The sequence below is a fragment of the Mustela lutreola genome, chromosome 1, assembly GCF_030435805.1.
Source record: "Mustela lutreola isolate mMusLut2 chromosome 1, mMusLut2.pri, whole genome shotgun sequence".
In the NCBI taxonomy this organism is placed as follows: domain Eukaryota; kingdom Metazoa; phylum Chordata; class Mammalia; order Carnivora; family Mustelidae; genus Mustela; species Mustela lutreola.
Genome location: NC_081290.1, coordinates 228562994 through 228588261, shown reverse-complemented (window position 1 = coordinate 228588261; position 25268 = coordinate 228562994). Strand labels below are relative to the sequence as shown.

The 25268-nt window shown below is 56.3% G+C and overlaps 1 protein-coding gene across 1 annotated transcript in view; it reads left to right on the top strand.

Moving 5' to 3' along the window:
* The first annotated feature begins 207 nt into the window (after positions 1–207).
* Positions 208–25268, top strand: part of MYO7A (myosin VIIA) — a 63755-nt gene continuing 38694 nt past the window's right edge. The window contains exons 1-13 of the mRNA XM_059188244.1: positions 208–318; positions 5538–5690; positions 12649–12833; positions 13372–13493; positions 13574–13716; positions 13975–14088; positions 15265–15418; positions 15838–15914; positions 16535–16654; positions 17449–17591; positions 18518–18728; positions 19226–19361; positions 22234–22340. Coding sequence (XP_059044227.1) covers positions 220–318; positions 5538–5690; positions 12649–12833; positions 13372–13493; positions 13574–13716; positions 13975–14088; positions 15265–15418; positions 15838–15914; positions 16535–16654; positions 17449–17591; positions 18518–18728; positions 19226–19361; positions 22234–22340 — 1764 coding nt within the window. The 5' untranslated portion in view covers positions 208–219. The remainder of the gene's footprint in view (positions 319–5537; positions 5691–12648; positions 12834–13371; positions 13494–13573; positions 13717–13974; positions 14089–15264; positions 15419–15837; positions 15915–16534; positions 16655–17448; positions 17592–18517; positions 18729–19225; positions 19362–22233; positions 22341–25268) is intronic.

The following is a 25268-nucleotide window of genomic DNA, read 5'->3' as shown; positions in this document are numbered from 1 at the left end:
CTATCTGTGAGATGGGGACAGTAAGAGCTGATAAGAGGGGGGATTGAAGACCTTGGATCAGAGCTGGGCCTGGGGCCTGGCACCAGCTGGCTTCCAGCCCTTTCTTCCCTCTCCTGTGGTTGGCACAGGAGCCTCTGTTGGGATGCATGACGGCCCAGGATACCCCTCCCTGCTCACCTGGCTGTGACTCTGTCTCACCCACAGGGGGACTATATCTGGATGGACCTGAGATCTGGGCAGGAATTTGACGTACCCATCGGAGCAGTGGTGAAGCTCTGTGACTCTGGGCAGATCCAGGTGGTGGACGATGAAGGCAATGTGAGTAGCCCCCTACCTCCCCTGCCCCTAGGCCTTTGGGAAGACCCAGGCAGACAGGTCACCTGAGGCAGGGGCTGGGAAGGAACCTGAGGGTGTTGGAGGCAGTGCCTGTGCCCCTACTTCCACCTCTCAGACACCCCATCTTCCATGCAACTTTCTCACTGCCCCAGCAAGATGGTGCTTCCCTTTCTGGCCAACCTCCTGGATTCTATTTCCATGAGCACTCCGGGCATTCTGCCTAGTGTTCAAGATGGGTGTGTGTGTGTGTGTGTGTGTGTGTATGTGGTGGGGGGGCACCTGCCCATGTGTGGTGGTGGGCAGGGGGCGATGCCAGACTGGGAGCTCCTCAGGCACAGGGGTGCTTTGAGTTAGACAGATTGGATTCCAATCCCATCCTGCCCATTTGTCACTAATGCAACCTTCACCAAGTCTCCTTCCCTTCTGAGCCTCAATTTCCTCTTCTGTAAAATGGGGATCATAGTAACTGTCTCATCAGGTTATTGACCCATATGTTGGGGCCCCCGTAGAGAATACCTCAGTAAAGTGAGCTAGACTAAAAATGCCTGTAGTCTTGCTCTATTGGGTTACAGCATCCTAGGAATTCATTGCTTACCTTGGCACTGCCCTAGGAATCTGTCTAACAGATTAACCCTTTATTTCTTGCAGCCCTGAAGGGAAAGGATACGGGAGGTTTAAGTTCTGTGGGTAGTGGGCGTGGGGAAGGATGGGAAAGTGTGAGGTCAGAGTCATGCCCTGGAGAAGGCAGGTAGTCTGGAGGAGGGCCCAGAGGGGAAGCACGTGTGTACGTGGCATGGGCAGGTGGGGATGTGGTCCCAAGAACAGAGTCCTAGCTTATCAGGGATGTGAGGGAACCAGGGAGATTCAGTCCTACCGTCACTGGCATTGTGCCTGGTGATATGCCCAGTGCTGGGGAACACAGAGATAGAATCAAGTTTCTGTCTTGGGGTCCAAGATTGCTGGGGGCAAAAGAGGGTGCAGTGACTGGGAACAGAGGGCCTCACTGGGGGCAGGGACAGTCTCGGGGGCCTGGAGGCCAGGTGCTGGCCATAAAGGGAGCAGGGGGCTCACTCTTGTTCCTGCAGTTTTCAGGGACACCCCCATGGGGTCTTCAAATCCCTTTGACCCCAGCTCTGTCTTTGGGTCCTCATAGCATCCGTGAGAGGCAAATGTTCTGTTTCCCAAGGGGAAGTTGGGACAGGGAGGGACCACCAGACCTGGTCACACAGCTAGTAAGTGATGGTGCTGGGATGAGTACCCAGGACCTTCGGCCTCTGTGTAGTGTTTCCTGGGTCCATATCTCAGTGGCAGCTCTGGCGCTCAGATTCTGTTGAGCCAAGCTTTGTCCCTGCAGCCTTTAGAACTGGAGGGCCTGGGGCACCTGGGTGGCTCAGTGGGTTGAGCCGCTGCCTTCAGCTCGGGTCATGATCTCGGGGTCCTGGGATTGAGTCCCACATTGGGCACTCTGCTCAGCAGGGAGCCTGCTTCCTCCTCTCTCTCTGCCTGCCTCTATGCCTACTTGTGATCTCTCTCTGTCAAATAAATAAATAAAATCTTAAAAAAAAAAAAAAAAAAAAAGAACCAGAGGGCCTGCAGAGCCTTCTGGAGGCTCTGGTTCTGGGACCTTCTAGGAAGCCACTGTGAGCTTAGAGCCAGAGAAGGGGGCACAGGTTCGGCTGGCAGCCCAGACAGGCCCACAAACCCGCCGAGTGGGGCCCTGGGACTCTGCCTGCAAGCTTACGTTTCACCTGGGTCATGTTGCACGTCAGATGGTGTCCTGTAACCATGTCACTGGATCCCAGAGCCCCCCTCCCACCTCTCCCACTAAAGCCCTGGGGGTAGGGGTTGCAGCTGGGGAGGGAAATGACTAGGTGGCCGGAAGCAGGTCAGGGAGTCTGGCTAGCCTCTGTGGCCTTGAGCCCAGGGCTTCTGGCCTCCTAGGGGCTTTCCCATTCCCCTCCCTACCACCTCTGCCCTCCAGGATGTTGTCTTTGACCCCTCTGACTTCCAAGGCTCCCTTAACTCTAGGGCAGGGACTAAGGGAGTCCCATCTGCTTCCCCTGAGACCCAAGGCCAGGGCCAGAGAGGGTTCTCTGTAAAGCCTTGCTGAATGAATGAGTAGATGAATAAATGATCCTCAAGGGGACCCTAACATTCTGTCTTTGCCGGAGCTGTTCCCATTGCCAGAGGCACCCCTTCCTCCCTTCCTCTGCAGAGCTCATAGTCCCTTTCTCTCCAGTACCAGGACAGCTCCTTTTTTTCCCGAATATGTCCCCCGTCCCTGGGGCTGGCCATGTTCTCTCTCTGGCATTCCTTCAGAGCCAGGCCTCCATTTGTGCCCTGGTTATACTTTGGTCTGTGCTGTAGGGGCCTGTGGACATTGACCTGTGGGCTGCTGACATCGGTTGAGGGTCCTTCCGTGCAGGGAAGGGGTGAGGAGAGGCTTGACTCTGCCGTGTAACAGGGTGAGCCAGGTGATCGCTTGAGTGTGACTCCCCACTGTTAAATGGTGACTGGTTGTTCTGTTATGGGATGCTATGAGGAATGAACGAGAACAAAGATGTCCTCTGTAAAACCAGAAAGCATTGCAGTAATAATACCCAGCCCTGGATGTACAGTTGCCAGGCACCAGCACTTTTTAGACATGGTGGGAGGGAAACCAAAGTTAGCCTTTAGTGTCTCAATTAATCCCCCCAAGGTCTCCAGAAGACAGGATGGTTACTCTAATTCCCATTGAATAGACGAGGTCATGGACGCCCAGGGATTCCAAGTGGCGTGCGCTGGGCTGCAGGGTTGCCTCCCCCTGCTGTGCTGAACGGTTAGGGGAGGGACCGTGGGGACTGGAGGTGGGGGTCGAGGGAGGAAGGCTGACAGCCTGCCCAGGCATCCTCTCTCTGGCCCGCGCTGGAGCCTACCACCGAGTCTGTGAGCAGGGACCGGTTAGAGGGGAATTTTCCAACTGGATCACCGTTTATCAAGAAATAGGTTAAAATGGGAGAAAGGAATGTTCCACTCAGGACTGGAAAGTCCAGGCAGGTTCTTTGATCTCCCTATCCGGCCCATTCATGCCTCAGAGAGGGCTGTGTGAGGGCCTGAGCTGGACTGAAGCACTCCTGGCCTAGGAGGGGCCATGAAATGCCAGGGCAGTTGTAGTGGTGGGCTCTGGCTGGCCCTGTCCCCGCTCCCTCTAAGGGCCAGGTGCAGGCCACCGTCCTACTCTGATCCTATTTTCTTGGGTGAAGTGAGAGGGTGGAAAAAAGGGACTATGAGGGTCTCTCCATGACTAGGATTTCTGCTTCTAATTCAGAACTGGTCCCCCGTAGCCCACCAGCTAGCTGTCTGTCCTATCAGATTCCCTGCCACATCATTCGTGTGTGGCTCCTGTGTGACGCACTGTGGACCAAGGGTCTTGAAGACACGGGGTCTGGCTGCCATGAGTCCCCAGCTTTGGGGCACACTAGGAGGTCAGAACTGCATTCAGACAATGGCAGCCCATTGTGCCCACCGCCTTTCCATGGGAGACCCAGACGACGTGGTGGTCCAGGGGAGGCGCTGACACATTCCTGTGGTGGAGGTGGGGGGATAGCGCAGTGGAACATGTAAGAGGGGCCAGCATGGTCAGCAAAGGCTTTAGAAATGGGAAACTTTTGAGCTGTGCCTCGAAGGCTGAATAGAAAGGAAGTAAAGGGAAAAGCATGAGCAAGGCCACGAAGTGTCTGGGGAAGTGGAGACCAAGCTTCTCCGGCTTGAAAGTACAGGGGATTGCTGGAGCAAAGGCCCGGAAGTCCTTGTGTCCACCTCAGGCTGGCCTTTGAATGCCAGGCTGCAGTGTGGGGGGAACAGGGAAGGGCTCTAAGCCCCAAAGTGCTGTGATCAGACAGGTGCATGAGGCAGCTCCCAGGGGGATGAGGGGCTGGAGGGCAGCCAGGGCCAGGGGGCCAGGTGAGAGATGATGGTCTGGATCAGGACAGGGGCTTAAAACTGGTGAGGAGGGGACTGATTCACAGGGTTGAGTGAGTAGCCCTGGGTGACAGATTGGGGCTGAGATGAGATGAGGAGGTGATGCCTCAGATTCTTGCTAGTGTCCAGCTTTTGAGGTTGGTTATTCCAGAGGGGACCTGGAGGAGAAGCAGCTATGGGAGGACATGTGTGCATCACAACTACCCACCAAGTCTTAGGGCCAGAGCTGGGAGGTGGCAAAGGGGGTCCCCTTCTCCTCCCCTGTTTCCAAAACTCAAACTCCTGGGGGTCCTGAGGCTCCCAGGGTTCTGGCATTTGAGAACAGGTAGGGGCCCCCAGAGGGCTATGGTGTCTCACTCAGGCTGTGGCCATACCCTGGAGCACAGTTTACCCTCACCTTGCTGAGAAGCTAGATTGTGAGAAGGTGCTGGAAACTGCCTTGGGGAAGGAGGGAGGGATTTCCAGGTTTGTTGAAACTGCCAACGCCATTGGCCAGATGTCCCACTGGAAGCTCCCCTACCCCGCCCCCGCCAACCCCCAGCAGAAGATACTGCAGGGAAGAATAGGGAGAGCCATGGAGGCAACCTCTCTTCTAGTTTCCACATCTGTTCATGAGCACCAAAAGTTCAACCTTGCTCCACATTCATCAACAAGCCCAGTGAGATCTATCCCCAGTGGATCCACTGCTACACCTCATTTGCCAGCCTCAGAGGCTTAGTCTGGAACTCTCTCTCCCCACATCTTACAGGGGTCTCTTACCCATCATTCAGATCTCTGCTCAAATGTTACCTCTCTGGAGAGGTAGTTCCTGAAGACCCTAGGGGAGTTCCCCTCCCTGGTCTCTATCCTATATGCCTGTGGGTTTATTCTTGGCACTGTCTGAAATTACTTTTGATGCCTTTGTTTACCAGAGCCTGCATCTGAAGTCTAGTCTAATTCCATCTTGCAAAGTGACTGGGGGGGACTCGAATTCCCTTTATGAGAATTCTGAGTGGGGCCAAAATCCCTGCCCTGCTCAGCTTTTAGGTCTGCAGAGAGAATTCCTGGAGGGGAGGAGTGGTCCACAGAGAGTGTGGGTGGGCAGCACCATCCTCAGACGCTCACACCTGATAATGAGCGTGGCCACAGGAGAGGAGGAGGCCCTTATCAGGGTCGCACAGACCTGGGATCCCTGTGTCCAGCAGAGCACAGCCTGGGTCTCAGGGGCCCCGCCTAACTAGAACCACGGTACTTCCCCACAGGAACACTGGATCTCCCCGCAGAATGCCACGCACATCAAGCCCATGCACCCCACGTCAGTTCACGGTGTGGAGGACATGATCCGCCTGGGAGACCTCAACGAGGCCGGCATTCTGCGCAACCTGCTGATCCGCTACCGCGACCACCTCATCTACGTGAGTGCTGCCCCGCCCACGCGCAGCCCCGCCCATGCGCTGCCCCGCCCACTCCTGAGAGCCCGCACTCCAGAGGCCCTCAGAGACTCTCTGCCAGCAACAGCTTGGTCTGAAATCATCCCTTCTTTGGACTGCAGCTTGTGTGGTCTGGGATTGGAGAAGGGAGCGGTGTGTACCACGTCTTCGTGTGCCTCCGCAGGCCATTGCTCGGGTCGGTGAGAGGCTACGTGTTTTGCCCAGAGTTGAGGAACTGCTGCCTCCTCTGGGTTCGCCATAGGATGAGAGCCTCCCATCCTACTGGTCCTCCAGTGAGGAGAGGATGGATCAGGAGTCTGTATCCTCAGAGGAGGAGGGAAGAGGGAACATGCTCCTTGACTCCACAAACCCTTGACCTAAGAACCAGTCATACGTACACTCCACATTCTTACACCTTGAAACTTAAAAGGACAAATAGTCTCAGTTAGCCAGGACTGACCTGATCTCAGGAGGTGGGTTCAGAGACTGTCAGAATACAAAGAGGCCGTGGAGATTGTATCCTAAAGGTTCTCACACGTTTTGGTTTCAGGAACCTTTGATGCTCTTAAAATTATTGAGGACTCCCAAGAGGGTTTGTTAATGTAGGCTGTATCTATTGATACTTACCATATTAAGAATTAAAACCAAGAAACTTAACAAAATGGATTAATTTGTTAAAAAAAAACCATAAAAATCCATTTACAGGAAAAGCTTTTTTTAATGAGACATCGCTATAAATATGCCCCCCAAATTAGCAAGAAGAGTGGTAGTGTTTTATAATTTTTTGAAATACCTTTAATGTCTGGCTTAATAGAAGACCACTAATTCTCCTGTCTGCTTCACACCCAGGCCGATGTGAGACTGTTTGGTTGAAGCATATGAGGAAGAGCAGGCCGCACAGACACGGAGGTGGAAAGGAACTTGCAGACCTCTTGAAAGGGCCTTTGGGAGCCTCAGGGGTCTCCGGACCATACTCTCAGACCCACTGACCTAGTCCCATAGTCCCATTTTATAGACAGGGAAACTGAGCCCCATGAGGTTTAGCCAGGCCCAGAGCTGTGTGCTGGGGTCGCTGCATGTCTCTGACCCAGACCCTCCCTCAAGCAGCTCCAGGTGAAGGAAAGCATGGTTGCGAAAACAGGAGAGCAGGATAGAGTCCCCCTCCCTAGGCAGGTCCCCAGGCCGCAGGCCGGTGGGTAGAGGGGGTGTCCTTGGGTGACAGGTATTGTGTGGTGTGCTCGAGGTAAGTACAGACAGAGTAGGTTCTGCAGGGTCTGGGGGTGGTGAGGCCTCACTCCCAACTCAGGGAGAGGGTTGGGGTTCCCAGAGTGGGTTAGAGAGCATTCCGGAAGGCGCGCTGTGTGGATCAAAGGCTGGAGGCAGGACAGGGCCTGGTGAGCGAGCAGCACAGTGTCCCTCACATTGTCAGCCCCATGAGGAGGAATCAGGGAGACAGGTCTAGAAGCCCTGAAATTTGTCCCTGAGCAGTCACAACAGGGAGCTGCATCAAGGTCAGGGATCCATCCTCTTGGCAGCCCTGGAATTGTGGCCACTTTGCAGCCAGGGAAGCCCTCTGCGACCCTCCCCACTCTGGGACCCTCCACCACTTCAGACTCCCAAGGGGAGACTGTGCCCAAGCCCTAGACATTTACCCACTAGGCATGAAGAGCAAGTGGCTTTTGCTGGGAGCCCTTTAGCAATGATAAAGTCCCTCTCACTCTTTCCTGCACCTGAGAGAGGGCAGGGCAGGGCACAGGTGGCCCCTTCAGATTTGAAGAGCATCACCCAGACAGAAGGATGGGGCTAGAACTGGAGCCCAGGCTGGAGATAACCCCATGAAGACCTGCGAGTTTCCTTACTCGCTCTTCTCCCTAGGTGGGAGGGGGTCACCTAGGGTGCTAGAGCACTCTGTGGTTGCTCTCCCGGGGCTGGGTGGAGCCTGACATGGGTCTGGAGATAAGTAGGGAGCCTGCCTCTCCCTCCCTCCTCCCCCTCAGGGAGGCCACTACCAGAGCTAACGTCCTGACCCAATCTCCTGTCAGGAGGAGCTGGGTAAGAGGAGGATTGTCCCCACCAGAGACCCCCACCCCAGACCATATCTAAGAACAGCTCAGAGGTGAGGTCACTGGTTATTTTGCACAAAGTTTATTGATTCTTGTGGGCAAACTGGTTCCTCATGTGTGAGAGGCAGTCAGTGGACTGAATCAGAGAACCAAGGCAAACACAGGATTCACAAAGGAGGGGGAAAGAGAAAACTTCAAGAAGAGCAAATCTTATTTGTGAAATTTGGGAGGATGGATCGAGCCGCTGGCAGCTAGCAGAGAAATCAGCTTTGTGTCCTCGAGTAGGCTGGTGAGGGGAGCAAGGGAAAGAATTTCTGAGATTTATGGTTTCTCCAGAAAGCTCTGAGATCTGTGCCATTTGCTTAATTAGAAGTTCTCACCAGTAACCTTTCTGGTGGTCTCTTTTTGGGTGGGGGAGAGGGGGTAGGGGACAGGGTAGGGCACTGAGTCGAGATGAGGTGCCTAAGTAGCCTTCTTGTACAGGAATCACCTGGGCGGTCCCCAGCTCACTTGGTCCACAAGCCTAAGATTCTGGGTGTCAGTTGGTCTGGGGACCCCTTCTGTTCAAGGATTGCTCTGTTCAAGGTTTCGACTTGCTCACTCTCTGTGATGGGTAGATGGGGTAGGACCAGAGCTTTGAAGAAGCAGCTGGGCCATTGTTCCACCAGAAACCATACCTGTCCCTAACCATGGCAACCCCTGGTCACTTCATGGCTTGGGTTACCCTGGGCACAGTCCCGCGTACCTAGGATTTCCTCCAATTACCATGGCCGTTCACAGCCCTGGGCTAGATGATGTGCTGTCCCTGACTATCTGCCTTGGGCTTGCCCACTGCAGCTAGCCTGCCTCCTAGGAGCCTGAGGGACAGCACCCCAGGGCCACAAATCAGCCCCAGACACCCCCAGTGGGGAAAGACTCTCACAGGACACCTAGAAACCCCTGGCTGGGTGGTCTCAGAGGCCAGGTGTCCTCCCTGGGTCCTGCAGGAAGCAAGTGGCAGGGCCAATGGGGATCCGGGGCTCCCTGATGCTAAACGGACTAGAGTCTGGGACACCTGGGTGGCCTTTGGGGAGTCCCTGTTCTTCTCTGGTCTCAGCCTTCCCTCTGGCACAAGGAAAGACTTCCTGTGTGAGCACCTCTGTGACTCTAGGAAGGTATGTGTGCCCAGGAAGTGTCTTGGTCTCCATGGCCTGCTGAGGGAGATACCCCAGGGCCAGTAGGCCTGGAGACTTCTGGAAGAGGTGGAGCCATTCCTGTCACATCTCTTGGAATGTGTCTCTGGCTCCAGAGAGGTCCTCAGAACTCTGCCTGGGGACCTGGGGCCCCTAGGCACCACGTGTGCTGTGTGCTTGGCTTGGGAATAGCCCTTATCTCTCCTCCTCCCAGCCTATGGCCCCAAAGGCAGACTTTCTTCCTGGAGGCTGGAGCAGGAGGCCTGTGCTGGGCAGCTGGGCATTAACCCCCTGTTGACCATGGGCCATAGAGAGAGAGAGAGGGAGAGAGAGAGAGGACTGGAGGCATTCAGGGAGCCATGCTAAGAACCTTGGGGGACAGACAGGGGTAGGATGGGCCTGGGTCTTGTTGCCCATGGTGGCCAAGCCTCTCCCTTCTGCACTCCTCCATTGCTACCTCCACAGTCCCCCAGGTGTATTCCTGGGGTTCTGATCAGCCCAGCCCTAGGTAAGACCTAGGCTTGGGTGCCAGCAGTCCCCCCCACCCCCATTCAGCTCTGTGCTTCTCTAGTATGTGATCTTGGAGTCCCTCTGCTTCCCAGAGGCTGAGTTCTCCCATCTGGAAAGGACCATGTAACTCTTCCCAGCAGCCTTCTGAGGAGGACAGGCTGGTGTCGCTGGCAGGTTCTCCCCTCGGCTCCCTTCTCTGCCCTTTCCTATGAGCAGCAATTACTGCTGTCCACTCCGTTTCTTCTCCACCTGCTCGTCATTCTTTCGATCATGCAGAAACATTCGCTGAGCCTGTTGTATGTGCCGTGCACATGCCTGGGTCTGGGTAGGGAGGACAGCGTCTCTAGAGGGTGGAGGCCTTGGACCCGAATTATAGAGGAGTCGGGGAGCCGAGGGACAGGGACCATGCAGATCACATAGGAGGTTGCCTGGCTTCCTGTGGGGGTGATCATCTCTGCGTGGACAGCAGGAGTTAGCTGGGTGAGGGGGCAGGGGGTGGAGTTTGGTGCTGTTAGCTGAAGGGTTAATGCAGACGGGGCTTCCTGGCATGGGATGCCGCTGGTGAGGACCAGCGCCCTGGCATCTTGTGTCCTGTAGGCATGGGAAACCGCTTGAGGGTTTTCAGCAGGGGATGACACAGTCCCATTCTTGAAAAACTGGCCCTGGCTCCAAGTGAAGGGTGGATGGCAGGGGGCGCCTGCGGCAGTCTGTGAGAGCCCATGGTGCCCAGGGCCTGAGGCCTGGCTGTGCCACCCGAGAGAGGTGGGCTGGGAGGAAGGAGAGGGAGGCAGAGAAGGGCTTCCTGGGTGCCACCCTGGGTGAAGGATGGGGGACTCTGTCGGCCAAGTTGGGCAGTGTGAGAAGGAGCCGTGCTGGTGCAGAGGGTGGGGTCCGGTCTGGACAGGTGGGTGAGCAGAATGGGGGGACATCCAGGAGGGGGAGCCTGGTGCTATGGGGGGCCCTGGAAGCTCTGCAGGAGAGGGGAGGTTCTGGGCCCCACCCCAGGAAGGCTTCTCCCAGTTTTTATCAGTGCCTCCTCTCTGGCACTGCCTGGGCCTGCACATGGCTGCCGGGCCTGATCCCAGGACCACCCCTGTCTGGCTCTGGCTGCCTCTGTTGACTGGCTCATTAGGCCTGAAATGGTGTCTCTACCTCCAGACTCCAGGACAACCATTCATCCTCTCTCAGCTGCCAAAGCGACCTTTCTCCAAAAGACCTTCCAAATGCCATGCCCTTTCACGCCTCTGTGCTTGATTCCCACGGACCAGCCTTCACGCCCCCTCTCCCTCCGCCCCCATCTTCTCCACCAGAGGAATCTGCTGCCTCCCCCAGGCCCAGGCTTTTCCTCCCTGGCCCCCACAGTGTGGCTGTTGGCCTCCCCCTGAGTCCCAGTGGAGGGTCCTTGAACGACTGTGTGGAGCTGATCTCCCGCCCCATTTGTGATCACAGACCAGGTGGTTCCGTGTCACTTTATTAAGGAAGGTGGCATGTAAACACAGCTTCTCTGTAACCAGGCACATGCCAAAGGCTATGCCCTTCAGTTTTCATATAACCTCGGGGTGGAGGGGTAGGGGGGAAGTGCTAACCATCCCCCTTTTACAGATGAACAAACTGAGGTGTAGACAAGCAAAGTGATCCATGGAAAAGACGTTCTTTGGGGCTGACTCCCTCCCTTGGGCCAGCTGGTTCCCACAGCCAGGGAGTGCTGAGCTGTAGGTCATGGGGTCGAGGTACCCTGGGGCTGGCAGTTCATGGCTTCCGATCTGAGATGTGAGCCCAGTCCCAAGTTGTGTGGGGTGTTCTTGGTGGAGAAGCTCCTTGCCTCCCATTCCTCATTGACCATCTCTCTCTCCTGTTCCTTCCTTTCCAATCTCAGACCCATTGTGGAGGGCGGGTAAGTAAGGCAGAGCTGGCTCACGCTCTCAGGACGTGCTTGGCCTGGCAGCCCCCTGCAGCCTGCGTCCTTGTCCTGCCCCACCTTTCCCTGTCTGGGCTCTTGCATGCACTCAGGAGGTCTGTACCGGCAGATGCAGCAGCCCCTGGCTTGGGCTGTTTGGAGGGAGAGCCCGGGTGGCAGAGGAGCGTCCCCTGGGGCTCAGAGCAGGGCGGTAAATGGCGAGGCGGCCAGAGCCAGGACTGGAACTTGGGTCTGGACTGCCGAGCCCGAGGCTGCTTTGCATGGCTACAGCCGACCCTGGTTTGGGCCTTTTCCCTGGAATGCGGTGCTGGCAGACGCACTTGCCCAGCATGGCCACCTTGGGCTGAGTCTGCTGGGCATGGCTTTGTTCTGGGGTGATGTCATATGGCCTTGGCAGAAGGCTGTGGACCCGGTTGTTACTTCCTCTGTGTGGTCACATCTTTTTTCAGCCTCTCCAGGTCCAGATGTCCATCCATCCATCACCAATTATAGGCTGCGCCTGACCTTTTCAAGCTGGGCTGGGGAGGGTGGGGAGGGAGCAGTAACCCCTGGGTACTTTATTCTGCCGTGGTGGCAAGAGGCCCAGACCGTGTTGGCCCCTGTGTGGCAAGGCCCCGGGCTTACAGCAGGAAACCTCGTGCATCAACAGAGGAGCCCAAGAACAGAAAGGCCCCTAGAAGTTTATCTTAGGTGCACTGGGCCCCCCACCTGTGCTGGCCAGGATGACTGGAGGTGCCCTGTTCCCCAGAACACAGGGATCCCTCTGTCCTGGGGCCGTGCTGCAGAGACTGGGGCCTTCCCAGCCCCCAGACCACATCCCGTAGCCCCTTCAGCATGCTGTGCCTTCGTTCTACTCCCCCTGAACCAACCCAGCCTCTGCTCAGCCATGGTCCAGTTTACGAATGTTACTCTAAACCTCTGGGATACAGGGCTTGGAGGCAAAAGTGGGAACTAGCATTGCAGGAGTACCTATGGTGAACTATGACTTTCATGATTTTTTACAGATAAAGGTAAGGAAATAGAGGCTTAGAGACCCTCTCCCACTTCCTTCCTCCCTTCATCAAACCTCACTGAATACCTACTCTGACCCAGACCCAATGGTAGTTTGCAGACCCCTCCCCCAGCTCGCAGAGAGGCAGGATTCTGACCCCAGGTCCATGTGACTCCAAAGCGAGGGCTGTGCCTTCCACAGGATGGAGCAGGGTGGAGCCTGAGAACTTTCTAGAGTTCAAGCCTCCCCCATGGGAAGTAACAAGTTCCTCGTCCCTTTGTGCCCACAGACATACACAGGCTCCATCCTGGTGGCTGTGAACCCCTACCAGCTGCTCTCCATCTACTCACCAGAGCATATCCGCCAGTATACCAACAAGAAGATTGGAGAGATGCCCCCCCACATATTTGCCATTGCTGATAATTGCTATTTCAACATGAAGCGCAACAGCCGTGACCAGTGCTGCATCATCAGGTGGGTGGCCCGGCACCAGATTGGGGCTTAGTCCCAGAGCTCCAGCTTTGTGTTCCTGCTAATGCTTCATCATGTAGAGAATCCCCTCCCTTTCCCAGGTCTTACATCTCTGTTAATGCTGCCAAAGTTCTTGTTAGCTTTTGAGGCCAACCTTGTTTATTACTGATTCCTGTTAAGTTAGAGTCAGATGACATTTTGGGCCCTTATTCTCTCTTGGGCAGAGGGTAACAGGACAAAGCATTGATATAGCATCAGTCTATGTCATGCTCCATGGAAGGTGTGGATGGCGTGGGGCGTGTGTGAGTGTGTGTGTGTTTGTGTGTGTGTGTCTAAATGAAGGACAAGGAAAGTACCTTTGGTGTGGCAGAGCCCTGAGGTCCTGGAGCCTTTCCCATCCCTGAAAGGTCCATACTGTCAGCCTTTATAGTCTGGGGAGTGGGGAGGTGTAGGTGGGGGAAGCAGCGTGAGCTGAAGCCCCGTAGGGAGAGGCCCCCGCAGACTGTGATGGGCCCTGACTCTCTCTGGATCTGCTCTGCAGTGGGGAGTCTGGGGCAGGGAAGACCGAGAGCACCAAGTTGATCCTGCAGTTCCTGGCGGCCATCAGCGGGCAGCACTCCTGGATTGAGCAGCAGGTGCTGGAAGCCACCCCCATCCTGGAAGGTAGGGCCAGGGCTCGCAGAGTGGGGCTGGGGGGCTAGGTGCGTGCTGACCTTGCTCATGACCCTCTCCCCACCCCAAAGCGTTTGGGAACGCCAAGACCATCCGCAATGACAACTCGAGCCGCTTCGGGAAGTACATCGACATCCACTTCAACAAGCGGGGTGCCATCGAGGGCGCCAAGATCGAGCAGTACCTGCTGGAGAAGTCCCGTGTCTGCCGCCAGGTGGGCTGAGCCCAGGGCGGAGCTGGCCCTGCCCTGATGCCCCAGCTTCGGGAGCGGTGGGGGTACCGCACAGTGTGGATCGGGCCAGACCGCTGCCCGCTCCCTGCGGTGCCTGAATTCCCGCCATGAAGCCGCCCACAGGGGCTTTTTTGGTCACTATTTTGTCACTTGTTAAAATAGTAAACTGTGTTTCAACCTGACCAGTTTCTGATGCTGCCTCCTCCTCCACCCCCCAACACCTCGTACTTGCTTTTGCAGGCCCCCGATGAACGAAATTACCACGTGTTCTACTGCATGCTGGAGGGCATGAGCGCGGATCAGAAGAAGAAGCTGGGCCTGGGCCAGGCCACGGACTATAACTACTTGGCTATGGTGAGGCCCGGGTGGGGCACCTAGGGAAGGGGACACCTGTCCCAGCAAGGTCATGGCCAGCAACCCCAGCTGCTCCCCAGCTTCTGGCCTGGTGGGTGGGTTCCTCTGTGTGGGCTCTCCCTGTCCCCTGACCTACCCCAGCCCACTCTGGGCTTGTATGTGGGCTTGTATGGGTCCCACTTGGGCATGCTTCCAGGGGCACATGTATCTAGATGAATTGTCATCATGGAGACATACGTTCCTAAGTCTGCACAGATACCCTAGATCTGGGGCATGTAGATATGTGCCCGTGTGTACATGTGCACAGACCTGCCCCCACACACATGCTGTTAGTTTGGGCTTTGAGGACGTGAAGACCAGGGCCTCTGCCAGGTGCCCCAGGATTGGAAGACAGAGGCTGTTGCAGCTTCAGCCTCGGGGCTCACTGGTCACGGAGCCCTGGTGGCAGTCTCTTGCCGCTGTCTAGCTACCAAGGAGGCATGGGCCCCAGGACTCTTGCTGCCACCCAGATGGGTGGAGGTGCATGGGTACAGCAGGCCGGCTCTGGACCGGCTTCCTTAGGCCTGGAGAGGATCCCTGCCTGGCTGTCTGGGGCGGGGCAGGGCCGGGACACAGGGACACACGGGGGATGTGGGACAAAAAATAAGTAGGTGTTGTGGGTGTGCAGGCCTTCCCAGACACTTCCTGTAGCTGGAGGGGGCAAGCGCACGTGAACAGGCACACATCCTGGGGCAGACCCCTGTCAGTGCCCTGCTTGCCTACAGTCTCACCACCCCCCCCCCCCAACCATGAAGCCTCCAGTCCCTGAGCGAGAGTGAGAGTGTCCATTGGGGGGGCAGTGGGAGCACGGTATGGAGTAGCACCTGTGTGCTGTGACTGCTGGGCCAGGCGACTGGCCAGGCCAGGTCTCAGTGACCCAGCTCCTCTCACTCTGGGGAAGAAGGGGCACCTGGGAGTCCTTAGAAGTGGGGAGTGTATTCTTTAAAAGCTCTAACCAGGAGCTTTCTAGACTTTCTGGAGAGGTCATGGTGCTCACGAGGTGAAGTTAGTACCTGCCACCCCAGGCTGGCCTGGCCTGGCAGAGGGGGTCTTTTGGCCCAGCCACTGCCTCTCTGGGGGTCCCCACGGCCTTACTGACACCCTCCTGTGTCCTATTCTCTCACCTCTGCTCGCCAGGGTAACTGTACCACGTGCGAAGGCCGGGAGGACAGCCAGGAATACGCCAACATCCGCTCGGCCATGAAGGTGCTCATGTTCACCGACACAGAGAACTGGGAGATCTCCAAGCTCTTGGCCGCCATCCTGCACCTGGGCAACCTGCAGTATGAGGGTGAGGGGCCCCAATGGTGCACCTCTGCCCCAGTCCTGTCCTGGCTGCAAGGGAAGGGGCGTGGGGGGCTGGTTGGCTCAGCTTCTGCGCCAGCCACCACATATCTGCTTCATAAGAGCCAGGGCTGCTGTCAGGAGCTCTGGGAGTCTGGGGTGGAGGAGTGTGGGAGGGGAAAGGGCCACAACGGCCAGTGTCCCCACTTGGATACTGGGCATGGCACCAGTATCCTACCTCGTGGTGCCCATAGCTCATGGGAAGAACATCCTTCAAAAATACCCTGACCCAGAGAAGTGCTTAATCACAGTGCCGGTGGCCCCTGTGAACAGGGCAGGCCCCCGAGAGCCTGGCCCTCCTAGCCTGCCCCTTTCCCCTGTGCCCACCCTCGTTTGCCTGACCCTGCGCCCCGCCGGCTGTGACAGCCCGAACTTTTGAGAACCTGGATGCCTGCGAGGTCCTCTTCTCCCCGTCCCTGGCTACAGCCGCATCCCTGCTCGAGGTCAGTGTCCGGCCTTCTGTCCTCATGGCTTCTGCTTCAGTTTCTCTCAGAGGGGCAGTCTTGACTCAGGTTCAGGGGGCTGGGCATGTGGGAACCTGGAAGCAGGGACTCTGCTTGGGAGAGTTCTAGAAGTTCCACATGGAGAACTGACTGTGAGCAGGATCTGTGCTGGGCACGGGTCTCAGGGAGGGGATAGAGCCTTGGCACTCAGGAGCCTAGCCGCCCTAACTCTGGTGCCCCTGGGGATGGCGTGGGGCATGGGGGACCCTGGGTGAGTCAGTCTGTCCATCTCTCAGCAAAGCCTCACTGGGCTTTGCCCTGGGATGGAAAACTGGGATAAATAAAACCAGTCTGAGCCAGCCCTAGGAGGGCCAGGTAATAGGGAGTGAGGAGGCGGTCAGGAAAAGAGCAGCCAGCCCAGGCTTTGGGTGCGGTGTGATGGCTGGGGAGGACCTGGCTGCTGAGGCTGCAGCTGTGGGGCTGTGGGGAAGGGCATTCTCAGTGGAGGAGCTGGTCTGAGCAAGGCCTGGGGGGGACAGTGGGAAGGGAGCTCTTTAAGGTGGGCAGAGGGAGCGATGGGTCACGGGGGTCCGGTGAGCGTCGGGATATTGCCCCACCAGGTGAACCCTCCAGCCCTGATGAACTGCCTGACCAGCCGTACCCTCATCACCCGCGGGGAGACCGTGTCTACCCCGCTCAGCAGGGAGCAGGCGCTGGATGTGCGAGACGCCTTCGTCAAGGTGGGCTCTTTGGGGCGTGGCTCCGGCTTGCTCCACCTGGGGTGGGGGCATTAGCTTGTCCATATAAGCAGGAGTGGAGGAGTCCACCCAACCAGACAGACATCTGGGCCACAACCCCTGCCTGCCCTTGGGTCCAGGCTCTGGCCACTGGCTCTGCGGGGAGGGAGCCGAGCAAGAGGCTGCCTTCTCCTGAGCTCTTTTCCTCCTGCAGGGGGCTGAGTGTTGTGCTCCTGGGGAGCCCTGCCAGCTCTGGTCCCTTCAGGTCCCCTCAGGTCCTCCATCCCCAGCCTGCTTTGCTCCCCAGCCCCATGGGCCTCATGCTGGGACATAGTGTTTGGGCACTTGGTCTACTGTGCTATTCCCAGCCCAGAGGACCAAGGAGGCCTGGTCTTTCCAAAGAAGACACTGAAGGTGGGCTGGGTCAGGTGGAGAGGGCCCCCAGCCCTTCCTGCTTCCACGCTCACTTGTTTGCCAGCCATTGCGTTCCTGCCTGTGCCGCATTCTGTGCTGGGTTCTGGGACCCTCCAAATATTCAGAGCTAATAGGGAGACAGATGTGGGTGGAGGGATGGGAGCCCAAAGGAGAGTTAGGGAAGGCTTCTTGACAGAGCTTTGAGGAGTAGGAATTGTTCCAACAGGAAAGGGGGCTCCAAAACAGAGGGAACAGCTTGAGTAAAGACTAGGGGAGTTCAAACAGCAGGGGAGGGAGTGTGTGAGGTGGTGACGGCCCCAGGAACCCAGCCTATCTCCTTGGGACTGCATGTGGTTCCAGGGGCTGACACAGCCCCTTCTCAGGGCATCTATGGGCGGCTTTTCGTGTGGATTGTGGACAAGATCAACGCGGCCATTTACAAGCCCCCCTCCCAGGAAGTGAAGAGCTCTCGCAGGTCCATCGGCCTCCTAGACATCTTTGGGTTTGAGAACTTTGCTGTGAACAGGTACCACGAGGGGCTCTGCTCTGCCAGAATTTTCTTCCACAGACAGAACGGGTGTTGCAGCTCTCCTTTAAACCACACTCAGCAGGCTGTGAGCACGCTATGCCGGGCTGCAGACACTTTGCCTCCAGTTGTCCTCGTGGGCTCCCTCACTCACCTTCTGGCCCATCACCTCCTGGTGCTGGGGTCAGCTGAGGCCACTGGGGGTGGGTGGGGAGAAACCTCTGACACCATCATAGACACCCCAATGACCAAGGGGCAAGGTGCCTTGAAGCGGATGAGGCTGAGCCACGCTTGGGATCCCACACACCCTGAAGGGCCATTCTTGGAGGCAGTGGCAGGGGCAGCTGGAGGGAGCGGGCCCACATAGATCCTGGGGCTGGGGGCAGCCTCCCCACCCACTTGCCTACCTATGTGACTCCTAGCAACTCACTTCAATTCCTGTAGCATCTGGATGTCTCCAAGCCCCCCACCTCCACCAAATACCCATAGTGGATATGTGCAGTGTCACCTGGTAGAGCACTGGGTTAGTGACTTAGAGATGCTGGCCTTCAGGAGGTCACTTGCTAAATCTCATGAGCCCCCTTCACCTCTGCTGACAACTTTGGATCCCTCTTCATGCCCCGCCCCTGCCCCCAGGGCCATGGCTCCAGCCCCCCAATCCCGCCAGGTCTCTAAAGGGATTTGGTGCCCCCACCTGTCAGTCAGCTCACAGGCCTGGTCATGCGGGAAAACAGTTCCAGCTGTTGGTGCCTTCTGGCTCAGTGTCCCCTTCCTTACCTCCAGGGTGGGGGACTGGGCCCTGCTGCCTGCCTCAGAGGCTGGGGAGTCCGTGCAGGGAGCACAGCATGGCCAAGGACGCGCAGGGCAGAGGACCCAGGCCTGCTCAGTCCCTCGCCCACCCCCTGTGCCCCCCGTGCCCCCTGCAGCTTTGAGCAGCTGTGCATCAACTTCGCCAACGAGCACCTGCAGCAGTTCTTCGTGCGTCACGTGTTCAAGCTGGAGCAGGAGGAGTACGACCTGGAGAGCATCGACTGGCTGCACATCGAGTTTACTGACAACCAGGACGCCCTGGACATGATCGCCAACAAGCCCATGAACATCATCTCCCTCATCGACGAGGAGAGCAAGTTCCCCAAGGTGCGCCTGCCCGTTGTTGGACGCCTGTGCTAAACACCCCCTTCCACCTTGAGCGTCTGCTCTCCTCATCTATAAAATGGGACCAAAGATATGTGCCTCTCAGGGTGGCTCTGAGGCCAGGGCAGGCGCATTCCTCTGACATTTGGGAATCACCTGCAGTCCATGGGGCCCTGGACCAAATGATGGAGATCTAAGCATGTAGCTGATACAAAGCAGGTGCTCCAGACCTGGGATAGGTGTCGGAGAGGGAGAGGGACTGCTCCCATGATTTCCACTGTGGGAAATAGATTTTCTAAACTGGACTGAAAGCTCAAGATCGTGTAGTTCCAATCCACCCGCTTAACAGATGGTGAAATGGAGGCCCAGAGAGCTCCTGTGTGGGGTGCAAATGGAGGACGCTCTTGAGAAAGACCAAAGAGCGGGTGCAAAGGCCTAGGCCAGCGGAGGCAGGAGGACCTGGGGCAAGGGGGGCTGAGCACAGCCATCGGTTCCCACAGGGCACAGACACCACCATGCTGCATAAGCTGAACTCCCAGCACAAGCTGAACTCCAACTATATCCCCCCTAAGAACAACCACGAGACTCAGTTTGGGATCAACCACTTTGCAGGCGTCGTCTACTATGAGAGCCAAGGTACAGCGGCTGTCTGGGGCTGGAGTCTCTTTGCCTGGGCTCTCTCCTGCCCTTGCCTTGCTCCTTCCCCGGGATGGGCTGGGGCCTGGAGCAGAGCCAGAAGGGGCCTTAGGAAATCCTGGGTCTGCTGCTCTTTCTTTCTTTTAGAGATTTTCTTTTCTTTTATTTATAAAGTGGGGTTTTTTTGGGTTTTTTTTTTGTTTTGTTTTTTTGTTTTAATTTGAGAGAAAGCATGCTTGAGCAGGGGAAGGGGCAGAGGGAGAGGGAAAAGCAGACTCCCGCTGAACAGGGAACCCAGCTGGCGGTGGGGTGGGGGTGTGGGGGCTCCATCCCAGGACTCTGGGATCATGACCTGAGCCGAAGGCAGGTGCTTAACCAACTGGGCCACCCTGGCGCCCCTGGGTGCCTCTCTTTTAGAGATTTTAATAAGTGGTGGTTTAGTGTATATAATGTAAAATGTACCGTTTTAACAGTTTTTTAAGATTACAATTCAGTGGCATTAAATACACTCACGGTATGTGCCACAGTCCCATCTCCAGTGCCTACCCATTGCTCCCAATGAGATACTGATTAAGCAAAAATTTGCCCTTCTCCCCCGGTCCCTGGTAACCTCTATCCTATTCTCTCTCTATATATATCTGACTACTCAAGAGACCTCATCTAAGTGAAATTGTACAGCATTTGTCTTTTTGTGTCTGGTTTATTTCACTCAGCATAATGTCCTCACGGTTCTTCTGTATCGTAGCAGGTGTCAATCCCACATATGTGTATGTATATATATATTTAATATATAAAATTCATTCATCTCTTGATGCACGTTTGGGTTGTTTCCACCTTTTAGAGGCTGTGAACATGGGTTTGCAAATATGTTTGAGTCCCTGCTTTCCATTCTTTTGGGTGGGCTCTGTGCTCCTATTTGCAGAGAGGGAAGCTGAGGCTCGAAAGGGAAAGTTAATGGTCTTTCCATCACATTGCCGGTTAGGGGCCAAGCCGGGCCTAGAGCCAGCCCCGAGACCCACTGGGACTCTGAGCACCAAGACCAAGTGTGAGCGTTGAATGGGCTGCATGGTCCATGCAGTCGGGCTGTGCAGTTGGGTTCTGTCTTAAAGCTAGCGGTGAAGGAGAGGGTCAGCCCTCAGTCAGGGTCACCCCACCTGGAATTCTTGCAGACCGCCCCTGCAACTCTGCCCCCACCACCCTGGTCTGAAGGGCCTCATCTGTTGCATGTGTCTATATTGAGCTCTTATGTTCAGCCTCCGAGAGTTTCATCGGCGGTCGAAGGCCAGTGAAATTCAAAACAAACAAGCAGAGAGCCACTGGTTTCCTACTCCCTGTGGAGTCACCCAGAAGGCTGACAAGTATATCGGTGAGCTGTGCTGCAGGGATGGGACCTGAAGCCTGCCCAGCTCTCCCCAGCTGTTAGACTGTGAGATCCAACCTCGCTGTTAGAAGGAAGGAAGCCAACTTTAAGTTTGAAGGACTTTTGGGCAAACCGATATGTCTGTTGTCGGGAGTAACAGAGGATTGTGTCTGGCCTCGTGCTGTTGCTGAGCATAGAGATGGGAAAATTGAGTGGACTCTGCACAAAGTTATAAAATTATAGAATGTTAGATCTGGAGGGAACATGAGGCTTATCTACTTCATGGATTTGAAATGGAGGCTCAGAGAGGGAAATGGCTTGCCTAAGGTCACTAGCCAGTTTTGAGCTGCTTTAAACAGTTTGGCCAGCATTTCCTGGCTCACAAAGCACTGTTTTAATCCAGCATTTTATTTACGAATCAGGTGGTGTTAGGGGATCTGAGGCAAAGCAAGAGATTATGGGTACCGTCCTTCCCATCTGACACAAGAGGAAGCTGAGGTCCAGAAGGGGGACCATCCTAGGGCCCCAGAGTGAGTCTGTTGTTGACTTTTGATTAGAGCCCACAATTCCTTTCCACCTCCAAATGCTACCCCTCCACCACTAGGTGCCTTCTGTCGCTCCCCCTCCCCAGATGCCAGGTGGGCAGCCCAATGCTACATCTCTGTGCTGTCCCCCAAGCCTGGGCACCCTGAGTCCTAGGGGAAAGGGTGCTGCTTCTCTGCAGTGTTCTTCCTCATCAGGCCTCCCCAGCCGTGGGCCACTCTGTCTTCTGTCAGCCTTAGCAAGAGCCACCCCCTGCTCGCCCTATTAACCAGTCCCTAACTCCTCAGTCCCTGGGACTGGCAGGCCTCTTGAGGGTCTGTGAGGTGCAGTGAGCCTTCCTGGGCTGGGGCCAGGAGTCCTAGATTCAAGTCTCAACCTGCCCGTGGCTTGCCGTGTGGTGGTCAGATAACTTGCTTCTTTGAGCATTGGTGTCCTCCCTTGTGGGATGGGGAAGATAATCCCCTCCACCCCCCAGATAGAAGGTGCTGGGAGGGCACTTTGTGGAACATAGCACACTGTTCAAGCACACAGTGTTTTAAATGCCATTGCTCTTAGCTGTGTAGCCCAACATGTGTTCTCTCCCAGGTGACACACTTACTTAACTGGGGCTTCCGTGCCTTCATTCAAAAGACTAAGGCTGGCCTTGCAGGCACTGGGTAGCTCCCTGAGGAAGGCAGCCCTGCCCTCCCCGGGGCCGAGGCCTGCGGCCCTCCTCTCTGAACAGGTGGAGGGGGTGCATGTGGGGAGGGAGGTGCAGCTCCAGGGCCAGCTCTGTCCCCCACTCTCTCCATCATCTTGGGCAAGCCGGGCCTCTGTGTCCCCTGCTGTGGAGTGGGTATGGTTGAACTAAGCGAAGTTTGAGGGTCTTCTGGGCTCAGACACTGTGGGCTTGGGGAGCGGCTGAGTGTTGTCAGGTAGAGGCTGCCGGAGCTCTCGAGGTGTGACCCACTGCTTCTTGCCACTGCCCAGGCTTCCTGGAGAAGAACCGGGACACCCTGCATGGAGACATCATCCAGCTGGTCCACTCTTCCAGAAACAAGTTCATCAAGCAGATCTTCCAGGCCGACGTTGCCATGGTAATGTTGGGGCAGGGTCTCTATCAGGCAGGAAGGGCCCCCAGAAGCCAGGCCAGCGCCTAGGCCCACCCTTGTCCAACAGCTCTGGCTGGGTTCCTCTGACCCCAGAGTGAGGGCAACGCTCTGCTATGGATCCAGAATGGGGCCCTGGGGTCTCCACGGTCCTCCCGTCTGGTCTTCCTGCTGCCCCAGAGAAGGGTGCCAGGAGAGGTCACAGAGCACTGCCTGATCGGGACATGGCTTACCGTGGAGGTCCCCCCAGCTGGACCTCCAGCAGCTCATAGGGACCCTGGGAGAAGGGGGCACACCTGGCCTCGAGGATGTGCACGGATGTGGATGTTCAGAGATCCAAATACAGCAGGCATGGGCGCCCCAGCCCTGGGCCCCATACGGGGTGCAGAATTTCCCATCCTCAGCATTTCCTTTGTCCCTAGAGTGGTCATCTGGCAGACTTGTCTCCTGCGTGATTCTATGCCTCTTAAATTTCGTACTTTCCTCCTGTCCCAGGGCTTCCTGAAGGGCGTTCAGAGGGACTCGCAGGGAGGGCAGAGCCATTGTCCCCTCGGTGCCTGTCTGGGTGCCTGCACTTCCCCAAATCCCTGGGAGCCCAGACCTCTGCCCCGAGAGTTGTCCTGTCTCCCTGACTTTGCTCTCTGTTTTCTGATCCACCACGTTCTCCTTGCCCCCAACCCCATCTGGCCCTGCACTGTGGTTCCTGTTGTAGTTTCTCTGTGGTTATTCATCCGGCACTCTTCGCCAGTCGGCAGCTTCCGTGAAGGTAAAAGACCCCTGTCTGGGGCCGGCGGATGGCGGCCATGCCTCAGTGGCCCCTGGGGCTAGGCTGTGGCCTCTGCCCCCGTGGCTCTGAAGCTTGGGGAAAGGGCCGGCTTTTTCTTTCTTTTTTCTTTTTTTGGAGTGTGTTTTTTTTTGTGGAGTGGTTTGTGGAGTGGTTTTGTGTGGTTTTTTTGCTTCTTGAGTTGTGTGAACTGTGAGCCTCTCCATTTCTTAAAGGAGGAAACAGAGTCCTAGAAAAAGAGGCAAGACTTGCCCAGCATGCCCTATGAGCCGGGGGCCAAGCCAGGACTCTACTCCGGGTCTCCCATGTCCGCTGGCATTGGGCTCTTCCCCAGTCTTTCTTCTTCTCCTCCAGTCCCCAACCCACCCCCACCCCAGGCTCAGCCGTTCCTCCTGGTCTTAGGCAGACCAGGAAGATCATGGAAGCTCGTCTTCTCCTCCTGCCCTTTCTCCTCTCTTTCCGAAGCACCTGGAGACATCTGGGAACCTCCCCATAAATTTTCCTATTCTGAGGCTTCTTTCCCTGGACCCTAGGACTAGAACCTACTTATTGAGGAGCCATGGGGAGGTCCAAGTTGAAGACCCTGGGGTCTTCAGAAACAGCTCATTCTTGAGGGAGTTTTGGAGCACAGAGTTAGAACACAACAGTGGTGCGTTTGATCGTGACTATATCTTCTTTCCTGGACCAGGCTGTGAGCTAGCCACTTCCATTTCTCACCTTCCTCACTCCTAAGAGCAACCCTGCAAGTGGTTAGTTTTGTCCCCACATTAGAGACAGGAAAGCTGGGGCCCAGAGAGACCCAAAGTGCGGGCCCAAGGTCACACCGTTTGTGACACATGGGACTTTGGTCCAGGTCTGTGTCAGGGAGGTATGGGAAATCATCCAAAGTCCCACACAAGTGAGGCTGAGGGGAAGCTTTGCAAGCATCTGCTTTGTCTCTGTGCGTGCTGCCTCACCTCAGAGAGAAAACTGTTTTGGAGACTGCTGGAAGCATGCTAGCTCTGTTAGACGGACGTGGAAATCGGGCAAAGCATGAAGTATTAGTCACAGTTTGTTGATGACAGTGCTTTATCTTGTGGTGGAAGCCCACACCACCTCCTTCCAGTGATCCAAACCCACGTCCTATGCTCCTCTCCAACCCCCAGACTTCCATCCTTTGACTCTAGCGTCTGCCTCCTGAGGTGGCCCTGGGCAGCCCACCCCAGCCGGTGCTGCTGGAGGGACCAGCCAGGCCATCCAGCCCCCCAATTGATGTCTAACCCCAGTCATATGTCCCCAGCCCCTGATTCAAGCTTTATGCAGGTGGCTTGTCCTGCCTGTATGTCCCCAGCCCTGTGCACATCCTGCTTAGGTGTCTACCCCTCAGATCCCCTCTGGGGAGTCATTTAACACTGAGCTCTGGACATTTTACTCCTGCCTTTACCCTATTTCCAAATGTCTGCAGATTCTCCCAGAAACCCATGAATATCAGAAAGGACCACCATTCCTCTCAGTGAAATACAATTGATTCAGAAACCCCGGGGGCCAGGAGGTGAGAGTAGCTCCCCTTCCCACACTCCTGCTCTCAGACACAAAGGGTAACGGGGTGTCCATTCCATGCCAGACGTCGGCCTGCATTCTGGGGACAGGGCAGAGGGCAGAACTGAAAACAGCCTCTGTCCTTGTGGAGCTTATCTTCTGGCAAAGAGGAGAAATTGCTAGTAAGCAGATAACTAAATAGAATACATAGTATGTCAGAGTGATACGATGGAGAGAAATTGAGGAGGGAAAAATACCCGAGGTTTGCAATGTCGAATAGGGGCCCCTGGGAAAGGCCTTATAGGAAGTGGATAAGGAGGTGGTGGAGGCAGCAGAGGCTGCGGAGGAGAAGCGCTGCAGGGGGGAGGAGCAGCGAGTGCGAAGCCTGTGGGCCCGCCTGGAGCCCCGTGGAGAGCATGACGCAGGGGTGGCTAGAAGCACGGAGAGACTGGAAGTCAGGGGGCTGATCCCGCAGGACCCCATTAGGCCTCACCAGAACAGCGGTGCTCACGCGAGGGAAGCCAGGAGCAGTCGCAGGGGCTCTGAGTGGGGCGGGTGGAGAGCTCTGGATTTGTGTTTTGACAGCTTTCCCTGGGCAGCCGGGAGGCTAGAGG